The sequence below is a fragment of the Procambarus clarkii genome, chromosome 15 (assembly GCF_040958095.1).
Source record: "Procambarus clarkii isolate CNS0578487 chromosome 15, FALCON_Pclarkii_2.0, whole genome shotgun sequence".
Classification (NCBI taxonomy): Eukaryota; Metazoa; Arthropoda; class Malacostraca; order Decapoda; family Cambaridae; genus Procambarus; species Procambarus clarkii.
The window spans coordinates 11,899,134-11,910,932 of record NC_091164.1 but is presented as its reverse complement, the minus strand read 5'-3'; the positions used below and the strand labels follow the sequence as shown (position 1 = coordinate 11,910,932).

Genomic DNA, 11,799 nt, shown 5'->3' with positions numbered 1-11,799 from the left:
ACAATGTGGATTTTAGTTGGTGCTAGCAATAATGGATCCAGAATAGCTAGAAAAATGAAAAAAAAAATAGAAAAATGCCAAACACAAGAAAAAATGCCAAACAACGCTAGAAAAAATGCCAAACACAACAAAAACAAAAGTATTAAATAAATTTGCTTGAGACAAAATTTAGGCTGTTTTAGGATTTGTTCATTTATTCATTGTTCATCGAAACAAATGTTCATTTGATCATTGAAAGCCAAAGCTCGGTTCACATGGGTTATCTTGAGGTTATCTTGAGATGATTTCGGGGCTTTTTAGTGTCCCCGCGGCCCGGTCCTCGACCAGGCCTCCACCCCCAGGAAGCAGCCCGTGACAGCTAACACCCAGGTACCTATTTTACTGCTAGGTAACAGGGGCATAGGGTGAAAGAAACTCTGCTCATTGTTTCTCATCGGCGCCTGGGATCGAACCCAGGACCACAGGATCATAAGTCCAGCGTGCTGTCCGCTCGGCCGACCGGCTCCCCATGGGATGTGAATTTTGGTAATTTTTATTTTGTTTGTCAGTATATATATATATATATATATTATATATATTATATATATTATATATATATATATATATATATATATATATATATATATATATATATATATATATATATATATATATATAAACCGCCCTTCCTGTTCAGTTGTCACGTCAATAAACTGATGTACTAAATTGCCTGAACCTAACCTAACCGAAGACCCTGGATCGAACAGGAATCATACCAATTTCAGTTTATCATTTCAATTTATTCAATTTATCGAATCGCTGTGATTTATAATACGTCATATTTCGACGGTGGGGATTTTTTTTACATAAAAAGACGATGAATGATTCAAGACGACAGTGTTTTATGTGCAAATTGTGTTTATAAACTCAACATTTTCTTATTTTGTTATTTTTTCTAAGTCATAATGTGGGTTTTGTCCAAGTCCATGGAATGGACATGGTCCGAGGACGCAACCCGTTCTCGACTCAAGTCCATTCCATCCAGCGGTCAACCCCACAGACGCATTCATAAATTTTTACATGCTGTTCATTTAAAATGGGAATTTTCTTAAATATAAATTAATTATATTAATATATAATTAATATTATAATATATTAGCATATTGTGCAAATATATAAGCATAGGTTAGGTTAGGTGTTTAGGTTGTTGGCGATTATTTGTATTTGTAGTACGTGGGTGAAGCCTTTACAGCGTTGTGGTTCGAACAAAAGGCGTCAGTGAAACACTTGTTCTGGAAGTGTTCGAACGAAATCAGTTGTGAGTCGTGTGTAACCAACCTGTCCTCGACTCAAGTCCATTCAGCCCGTCCTCCAGACAAAGACCCAAAAGTGATTCCATGCACCCGCCAAACCCCCTGTTTATAAATAAAAAACGGTTTACATACGACTCACAACTGATTTCGCTCGAACACTTCCGGAACAAGTGCTTCACTGACGAATTCTGTTCGAACCACAACGCTGTAAATGCTTCACCCACGTAATACAAATACAAATAATCGCCAACAGAACCTGAACACTTAACCTAACCTATGCCTATATATGCACAATATGCTAATATATTATAATATTAATTTATATTTGAGAAAATTCCTGTTTTGAATGATATAATGATACCGATAGATATAATGGACTTGAGTCGAGGATGGTTTGAGTTCATTACATGCAGCGGTCGACCCCACAGACGCATTCATAAATTTGTACATGCTGTTCATTCAAAACAAGAATTTTCTCAAATATAAATTAATTATTAATTATATTAATATATAATATTATATATAATAATACATATACTAGTATTATATATAAAAATATTATATAATATTAATGTTAATTTATATTTGCGAAAATTCCTATTTTGAATGAACATGTTAAAATTGATTGATACGTCTTTGGAGTCGGACCCTGGGCGGAATAAAGATAGACTGAGGTCGGGTTGATCAAACACCCTGCTTATGAATGGAAAAGCTGTGCATACACGACTCACAACTGATGACCTTGCGTTGATTCCGGGGGGTCAAGGTCCCTGCAGCCTCATCTCTGACCAGGCCTCGTGATTTGAACATTTCTCGAACAGTGATTCACTGACGACCTCTGTTCGAATCACAACGCTTTAAACGCTTCCACGCACCTCAAACACAAATACTCACCAACAGAACCTAAACAACTAGCCTAACCTACGCCTAACTATGCATATAGCTTTAATATACACTAATATTAATTTATATATCAGAAGATTTTTAATACGCAATGCATTAAAATGGATGAATGCGTCTTGGACGCCGGCCACAGCTTTAACGAGCCTAGCCTGAGGACATGTTGTTGGAGTGAGTCAGTAAGCAAGTGATTGAGTGGAGGATAGGGGCATCCTTCCCCCCTCCTCCCGGGGACCAGTGTGTATGTAGTGTTCGTATCCCCCCTCTTCTCTCTGTGTATATATATACACCGATACGTGCTGGTTGGTCTGTAAACTATCGTTGGAGGGCGTAATAACCTCTCCCGCGGTTGATAGAGCTTGAGGCCAACACGGCGTCAAGTGTTATTGATGACTGTGACCAAGTCTTTCCCTAATGCCCCCCGCTGGCGTAAGTAACAACGGCCTCTTATGTTTATATTGGCAGCGTTCTTGTTTACCTGTTACTGTTAAGGCTTCTCTCATTTTACTGTTTGGTTTCCGTTAATATTTCTCCATGTTTTTACTAGTAGAAGCAGAACTAATGGCAGTAGACGATGAGTAACCTGGCTGATGAAGAGATATGTTGAGCAAACCACACGCTAAAAGATGGAGACGACGACTTTTCGGTCCGTCCTGGACCATTCTCAAGTCGATTGTGACTTGACTTGAGAATGGTCCAGGACAAGTCAAGTCACAATCGATTTGAGAATGGTCCAGGACGGACCGAAACGTCGTCGTCCCTTCACCTTCTAGTGTGTGGTCTGGTCAACATTCTTCAGCCACGTTATTGTGACTCATCGCCTCCCGACAGTTGACTTGATGATGGTCGAGGACAAACCGACGAAACGTCGTCGTCTCTTCATCTTCTAATGTGTGGTTTGGTCATTATAATGGCAGTAGCAACAGATGTAGAAATAACGGGAACCATTTCATCGCTGATGGCCACTAATATCTACAGGCTAGTTACCAAGAAATAAATCCTCTCCGTGCTCTTAATTTTATATTGTAATTTTTCGAGGCCCGCGGCCATCGTTTAATATACAAACCATGTGTCCAGCAGCTCTAACATGTTCTAGTCGGAGAAAGATGGCGAATAGGAGGCTAGGATATCACGTCTCAAAGCCCTAAATCCTGATTTTTTTGTTATCTAGATCCGCTGGAGGCATTTCCTGGCCTTAGTGAAGATCCTCCCAGGCGTAGAGTTCCACCTTGGCAGTCTTGGTGCATGTTGCGAAGGGCTTGTGGAACATTTGTTCAAGCCTGGCAAATGTGATAAATTAAAATTGCTTTTGTGTTCATTTGTGTTCGTCTCAAACACTATGAGTGCCATGGCTTTTTGTTAACTAAAATGGCAACAATGAACTATACCATACATGTAAATTTAATAAACAAAATTAAATTATTATACAAAGATAAATGTGACATTGTTATATTATTCATGCGGAAAGTGGGAAAATTAAAAATAAGTGGTTTATAAATTAAAACACAATTTAAAGGTAGCCTAATATAGACTTATATCAACCAATAATAATAATGATAATATGTTTAATGCAATATATTCTGATGTTAAACAGAGGTACTGTATATTGGTGTGTACGAGTACACAAGGGTTATACTCACAAGGGTTAATACAAAAGGTTATACTCACAAGGGTTAATACAAAAGGTTATACTCACAAGGGTTAATACAAAAGGTTATACTCACAAGGGTTAATACAAAAGGTTATACTCACAAGGGTTAATACAAAAGGTTATACTCACAAGGGTTAATACAAAAGGTTATACTCACAAGGGTTAATACAAAAGGTTATACTCACAAGGGTTAATACAAAAGGTTATATTCACTGAAGTGGGCGACATTGAATCAGCAGTGGAACATTCGTGAATTCTGTACACACATTGTATTCCTTGACGAAGTTAAAATATATTCAAACGCTCGGGATAATTCTTTATTTGTCCGTGTGGTTATTTACACACAACTGAATCGTTTTTTTTCTTCATATCTACCATATTGATATATAATTGTATGTGTTATTTTATATGGCCAAAAGTGTTAGACCAATGATACAAGCGTGAATCTTTTTCTATGCTTCGTATACACCACACACTTCTAAAAGGAATTTTATAATGAACTCTGTAAAAACTCATTTTACATTTAACGGACCTGAAGCGTGGCGATAAAGACCGCATTTCGCTAAAGTACTCTGTTGCATCCTCAGAAGCAGGGGAGAAAGTGAATACAAATGGGCAGAGACAGCAGTATATATTCCATACAGGTGTGAAGAGAGAAGGCGAGGTACCTGTACCTGGATAGTACCTTGATGGGGTTCTGGGAGTTCTTCTACTCCCCAAGCCCGGCCCTGACTTGGTAGTTTGCCTTGTTAAAGAGACTAGGTAATCTTGCCAGCATTCTCATTGGTCAGCCGGTGCAGTAGGTGTGGTTTTAGTTAATAGTTTTCTATTTGTCTTGTAGATGGAACAAGATGGAACGCTTGTAAATGGAATTACATATCAATATTTATTGTCAGTTTACATTTTGGTAACTAGATGAATAAGAATCTTTGATGTCAATGCTTGGTGGCAATCGTCTTTCATGGTTGTTTTCCTGCCTTGTGAGCCACTGAAAAGAGGGGCCTTGTGGGAAAGTTTTATGGGTGGGGGCAGATGTTGTGGTGTTGACCATACATCACAGTATGGTCAGCCTGGTGGTTCACCTGCCGACTAATGACGTCTTCCTGATAAACGTTGTTGACAAAGAACTTGCTGAAATCAGTATAGTTCCTAGTTAACCTGCTTCCAGTAAGAGATACGTGGAAGAGCACAGCTGACATAGACATCAACACTTTAGCTTCTAACATTTAGGGCACTCGGTGCTAGCATTAGTTCCCTTAGTACAGACTAAAGTGTTGAAACTCCCATTCGTTTCCACAACTGTTACATGCGAGGATATGACCTCGCATATAATATAAGAAATATTGCAAGAACAACCGTGGACATCTTCAAGAGAAAACCAGATAATTTTCTCCAAGGAGTGCTGGACCAACCGGGCTGTGGTGGGCTCCAAGCAACAGCCTAGTGGACCAATCTCTCACAAGTCAAGCCTGGCCTCGGGCCAGGCTTGGGGAGTAAAGCAACTCCCAGAACCCCATCAACCAGGTATCAACCAGGTTAACCTGCAGTAGATGCCAGGGTTAAAGGTCCACGTCAATTCAATTTCTTTCTTTATTATGCACCCCATGTCAGCTGGAACTTTCTCCTCTATAGTACCACATAAAATAATTTGCAGCAAAAATACCAAGAGGGAGAGGGGGGGGGGGTTGATACCAAGGGGGGGGGGGTCGGCCGAGCGGACAGCACACTGTACTTGTGATCCTGTGGTCCCGGGTTCGATCCCAGGCGCCGGCGAGAAACAATGGGCAGAGTTTCTTTCACCCTATGCCCCTGTTACCTAGCAGTAAAATAGGTACCTGGGTTTTAGTCAGCTGTCACGGGCTGCTTCCTGGGGGTGGAGGCCTGGTCGAGGACCGGGCCGCGGGGACACTAAAGCCCCGAAATCATCTCAAGATAACCTCAAGATAAGATAACCATGGCAACACGATCTACTTGTTTATCGAAGAGACCATCATGGCTCAGGAATGCGCCGCTTTGATACATGCTTCAAGCAGTTGGCCAAGTATGCGCTCTGGAATGTCAAGAGGAGTGCAAACTGGGTCCCAACAAACTTTGTCCATCGTCATTCCAATGGTCTCATCCGAGGTCACCTTGGTGAGCAGCCACTCAACATCCAGAAACCTCGTACCCGATGCCTGTGACCCTGGCGAAAAGTGTACCAATGCCTCGGGAGACTTCGGGCTGAAAGCACGTGTTACGAATGGCGACGCATAGCCAGCCTGTACGTGGGTTTGGGAATCGTGCTCAATGTTGATTATCAGATTTTTTATTGTTGCTGCCGAAGGCGGCTAGTTTATTGTGCACCCCATACTCATCCTGTGAGCGGTAGCGCAACAGCATTACAGAGGACTAAACTCGTTTCCGGGTTTGTGGGTCTTGCCAGTCCTATCCAGGTTCTACTCTCCAAGAGATTTCGGCAGGTGAAGTCCGAACCTCTTAGCATTAAGTTTCAACCAATTGGTTTACTTTCGTTTGCGTTAAAAAACTAATGTACTCTACATTAGGGAGCCGGAACTAATGTACTAATGTAATAGTACTAATGGAACTAATGGGGAACTAATAAGGAACTAATGGAACTAATAGGGAACTAATGTACTCTACATGTAGGGAGCCGGTCGGCCGAGCGGACAGCACGCTGGACTTGTGATGCCTGTGGTCCTGGGTTCGATCCCAGGCGCCGGCGAGAAACAATGGGCAGAGTTTCTTTCACCCTATGCCCCTGTTACCTAGCAGCAAATAGCTACCTGGGTGTTAGTCAGCTGTCACGGGCTGCTTCCTGGGGGTGGAGGCCTGGTCAAGGACCGGGCCGCGGGGACACTAAAGCTCCGAAATCAACTCAAGATAACTCTATATTAGCTACTGTATCATGATAGTTCTGAAACTCGGTGTAATAATAGAGGACGAGGCTTATTTTATCAATATAGTTATACAATATACAATAATAATATACAATATATATGGCGGCTCTTAACTTAACTTTTTGTTAGGACATATTAGCGACTTGTCACCTCTTTTGACAACAATTTCCTAGTTCTCATGAAGGCCATTAGCTGCCGCTTTGAGTTGAGGAGTCAGCGTGGTGTTTGTGTAGCCTCGGGACTCTAGTTGTAAATACATCCTTAGCCATAACCTTCCCAGACGACGTCTTTAATGGGGGGGACACCCACTAAGTTCAGGGTCTTAGTGGGTCTTCCTTCAGCTCATCTCCTGTGCCAGGGGAGTACGACGGGCTCACCTCGGCCGGGATTCATCTAATATTTACTCCACCACTTACGAAACCTGTACATCTTTCAACAGTCATGGCGGCTTTGTTTACATTTATTAAGTAAATTATGAGCTTTTGAAAGGTCACAACCCAGGGTTATATTATTTTTATAACCCCCTCCCCCCCCCCCGTAGTGCCTCAGAGCTCATAAACTGTTTAATAAATATAAACAAAGCAGCTATGATAGTTCAAAGATGTACAGGTTTCGTAAGTTGATACTTAACTGCGGTTGATGAATCCCGGCCTGGACATAATGTGGCAGTTTAGGCACAGATTTAAGTCAATTGGTCCTCAAATAGGTTGATTCCGGCGACATTCAGAAAGTCGTATCTGGGTCAGCGAACAAGTGCAAACGTGTGTGTACACACACACACACACACACACACACACACACACACACACACACACACACACACACTCACTCACTCACTCACTCACTCACTCACTCACTCACACTCTTAAGACAGGATCCAAGAGTCAATGCTCGATCCTGCAGGCACAAATAGGTAAGCACACAACCCTTACGGGCTACTCAGGCCCGTGCCACCTCTGGAGTGTCCTAATCTTGACCAGTCGTCACACCATCACCACCACCTGTGGAGGCTGAGTAATGTGCTGTGTTTGGGGGGATGGTCATAGGCCAAGAATCGACAAATTAGCCAAGTTCAAGTTCAAGTATGTTTATTGAGATAAGCAATAAATACATCTCAAAGGGATAGAGTAGCTTAGGCTATTTCTACCCCCCAAATTAGCCTTTATGTCGGCATCTAGAGACGAGAACAATAATTGTGTCGTCTATCAATCAAACTCCGCAAAACATATACTTTTATTTTTATATATTTTTAAATATACGTGCTAACGTATCAGAGAACTGTTATTTTTTTCCCCATGTTGCACAGTGGCTTAAATTCTATATAGTATATCTATATAGTATATATAGATATTGTCTTTGCCACTATTTACTAGGAGGGTGGTTATTTGAGGTGACTGTCATTTGTTTATATATGTCAAGTGCTTGTTTGAAGTTGTAGGCTGAGTAGGTCACATGTGTGTGTGTCGTGTTCTGGGCTGGGTTGGCGACACTCCAGTCACGGAGCCATTTTGTCAAGTTAAGCAGAGTCCAACGTGGGTTTGATGCTGAGGTATACTGTGTCTTGTTATGTCAGGGGTGAATTGTCGCGTTATTTGTCATGCCATGGTTGAGATTCAAAAGGTGACAGTGATGGATATTTTCACATACACACACACACACACACACGCACACGCACACGCACGCACACACACACGCACGCACACACGCACGCACACACACACACGCACGCACACACACACACACGCACGCACACACACGCACACACACACTACGGGAGTTCAACCTCACGTCCCTGGAAGACGGAAGAGTAAGGGGAGACATGGTCACTACCTACAAAATTCTCAGAGGAATTGACAGGGTGGACAAACTATTTAGAATGGGTGGAACACGAACAAGGGTCACGTGGGCTCCTGTGTCAGTTAAGTCCACTATAGGCTCACCATAGGCCGTGCTGCCTGACACTTTGTTCAGAGTAGCTGAATCTACAACAGCAAGGGGACACAGGTGGAAACTGAGGACCTAAATGAGCCACAGAGACGTTAGAATTTTGTTCATTGTCAGAGTAGTTAGTAAATGGAATGCATTAGGCAGTGATCATACCTGGTTGCATTAGGCAGACTCCGTACACAGTTTCAAATGTAGAAGAGCCCAATAGTCTCAGGAATCTGTACACCACTTGATTGTCAGTTGAGAGGCGGGACCAAAGAGCCGAAGCTCAACTAGGTCCCTGTTATCTAGCAGTAAAATAGGTACCTGGGTGTTAGTCAGCTGTCACGGGCTGCTTCCTGGGGGTGGAGGCCTGGTCGAGGACCGGGTCGCGGGGACACTAACGCCCCGAAATCATCTCAAGATAACCTCAAGAAGATAGGTGAGTACACAGCGAGCGAGCGTGAACGTGAGAGTGAGCGCGATATGTGACGGAGAGGAGGTAGAAACAAGATAAAACGCATGCAGCAAGCCTCCTCTCTACCAGGGTAGCCGTCGCCACGTTCATAAGCCCACCCCGTTGAATTTCTTTGTCGTTATGTATAGAACAGGAAGGGCGAATAGACTCAGGGGAATGATAAGCTGTAGCGTATAATTACTGCTATTCACGTATGTTTTTTACGTATATTAGATTCGTAACTGTCGTTTATCTTAACTTTGTATTGGTTTGGTTACCTGGAGTGGGATTTGGGAGTTGTTCTACTCCCCAAGTCCGGCCCGGGGCCAGGCTTGGGTTGGGAGAGCTTGATCCAACAGACTGTTGCTGGGAACGGCCCACATGTCCATTACAACCCAGTTAGTCCGGCACTTCCTGAAGAGATCTAATTTTGTGTTTAAGTAGTAAAGTTCAAGTTCCGTCTTTAACACAGTTAGGGGTCTGTTAGTACGTCAGTGTTCCTGGGTAGAATACCTTATGGTGTCATTTAATTATTTTTTTTTCTGTTCCCAAGTCCCAAGTTGCCCGCATCAATGCCAGATCTGGAGCACGCCTTCGTGAATCATCTTGAAACTAAAGACGATGGGTTAAGGAAGATCGTTATTAAAATTGGGACTCGTGGCGCATTTTAGAACCGTAACATAATAGGCGTGGGACAGCTGGATTGTTTTTCAATGTACTGTATGTTAAAATCGGCTAAAATAGGAGCCGCTGCGCATGGACAAATAGAGGCCGCCTGTAGTTTCGCTTTTTCTTGTGTTCTATTGTCGAACTTGGCCCCAGGCCGGACTAGGATAGTAGAAGAACTCTCGAAACCCTCTCCAGGTATGTTCCAGGTTCGTATGTCTTATTAGTCATTGCCATTGAGTGATATCTGGAAAATAAGTAAGCTGTGTTCCCAATTATACTGTACTTGGCTCCAAGTCGTCCTCATTGTTATATCCAAAACGACGCGAACTACAGTATTATTATTATTATTATTATTATTATTATTATTATTATTATTATTATTATTATTACTGACAAAAATTAATTACAATTTTGAATAATCTGAGGAATTCAATAGTCATATTAGAATGAGGATAATGCTGGTATTCACTGTCACACAGGACAGAGGATCATACACAAGACAATAGGTCTAAACTGTAGGCTGAAACACGTGTATATATCATGGCTACAAGTCAACTACATTAGACTGTATCCACGTTTCAAAGTACGAATATGTAAATACACGAACTACAGCGCCATGCCATCCATTTCAGAATTTGTATAGGTAGTCCTAACTACAACACACACACCTTCTAAACAAATGTAAACCACGTCTATTAATAGGGGTTGGAAAACACTATGATATGTAGTAAAGCAAAGTTCCAGCTCCTGCGCTACGGAAAACTGAAGAAATTCAAACTGAAATCACAAAGAAAATGCAGTAATACCACACTATACAGCATACTGGGAATACAAATACTGGGAGCTTTTCAAGAACACAATAAAGTAAATCAATTGATTGGATAACAATCTTTTAAACAAGAGAGGTCACTTATTGACGGTGTTTCAGTGGGTAGCGGAATATATATATATTTAATAATGATAAATTTCAAGTACTTTAGCACGGTTATGAAAACAAGAATAAAATTGGGTGCAGGATATAAGAGCAGTCGGCTTTTAAAGGAACTTAAGAAAGATCTAGAAATATTGATGTTAAAATTGGGTGAGAATAGCTTGGGCTACTTCATCCCTTTGTGTGTATTTATACCACAATACACTTATTTGAATGATGTACAACGACCCAACGTTCAGTAGTTATAACGGTAAATTTAGCATCACTATGGAAAATATTTTACAAGAACCTTTTAAGTCGACGGATACCACCACAACGATTGAAATTGAAATAAGTTTATTGAGGTAAAATACACACAAAGGGATGAGGTAGCTCAAGCTATTCTCACCCCGTTCAGTACATCGTGTTAATACGTACATAGATACACATCACAAGCAATAAACGTATTACCGAACATTCTGAGAGATAAACATATACATTTCTTCCTTTACACAAGTAACCACAACGATTTTACTGAGAAAATTCACAGAAGCCGTGATGAAGATTCGAACCTATGCGTTGGGTATACCCCAGATGAACGCGCTATGCCTCGACATAATCGAGCAAATCGTGGCGTACTGGTTTAGAGCGTGCATCTAAGGGGGACACCCCAGCCCATAGGTTCGAAACCTCATCAGGGGCTCCTGTGAAATGTTCAAATTAATATATGACGATAATGTAATTTATCTGTGTATGATTTTACTCTTAAAAATCACTCTTGCTCTCCGCTAACATTATTACCTTTACAGTCAGAGGGAGAGATCTAAACTAGAATATATGTTTATATATTATATTTTATTATATAGTTTATGTTAATTTTTGAATAAATACAGTGAAGATGACACGATTAGAGAACACTGAACAGCAAAGATACCAAAAAGTTATAAGAATATTATCTCATGATTCTATGCATATAAAAGCCTACCCTCGAGCTGTGGTAGTCAAAGTTGTGACCGACCCCAAACATACATTAATACATTTTTAGTCTATAGAATACTGTACTGTATATATTAATGTATATTGTAATTTTGTGTATA

General features: G+C 41.2%; 1 protein-coding gene across 1 annotated transcript in view; it reads left to right on the top strand.

The window, feature by feature from the left end:
- The first annotated feature begins 2,328 nt into the window (after positions 1–2,328).
- wge (winged eye) overlaps positions 2,329–11,799 on the top strand; it is a 60,562-nt gene continuing 51,091 nt past the window's right edge. Inside the window, 1 exon segment of the mRNA XM_069324979.1 lies at positions 2,329–2,621. Within this exon segment, the coding sequence (XP_069181080.1) occupies positions 2,582–2,621 (40 nt within the window). The 5' untranslated portion in view covers positions 2,329–2,581.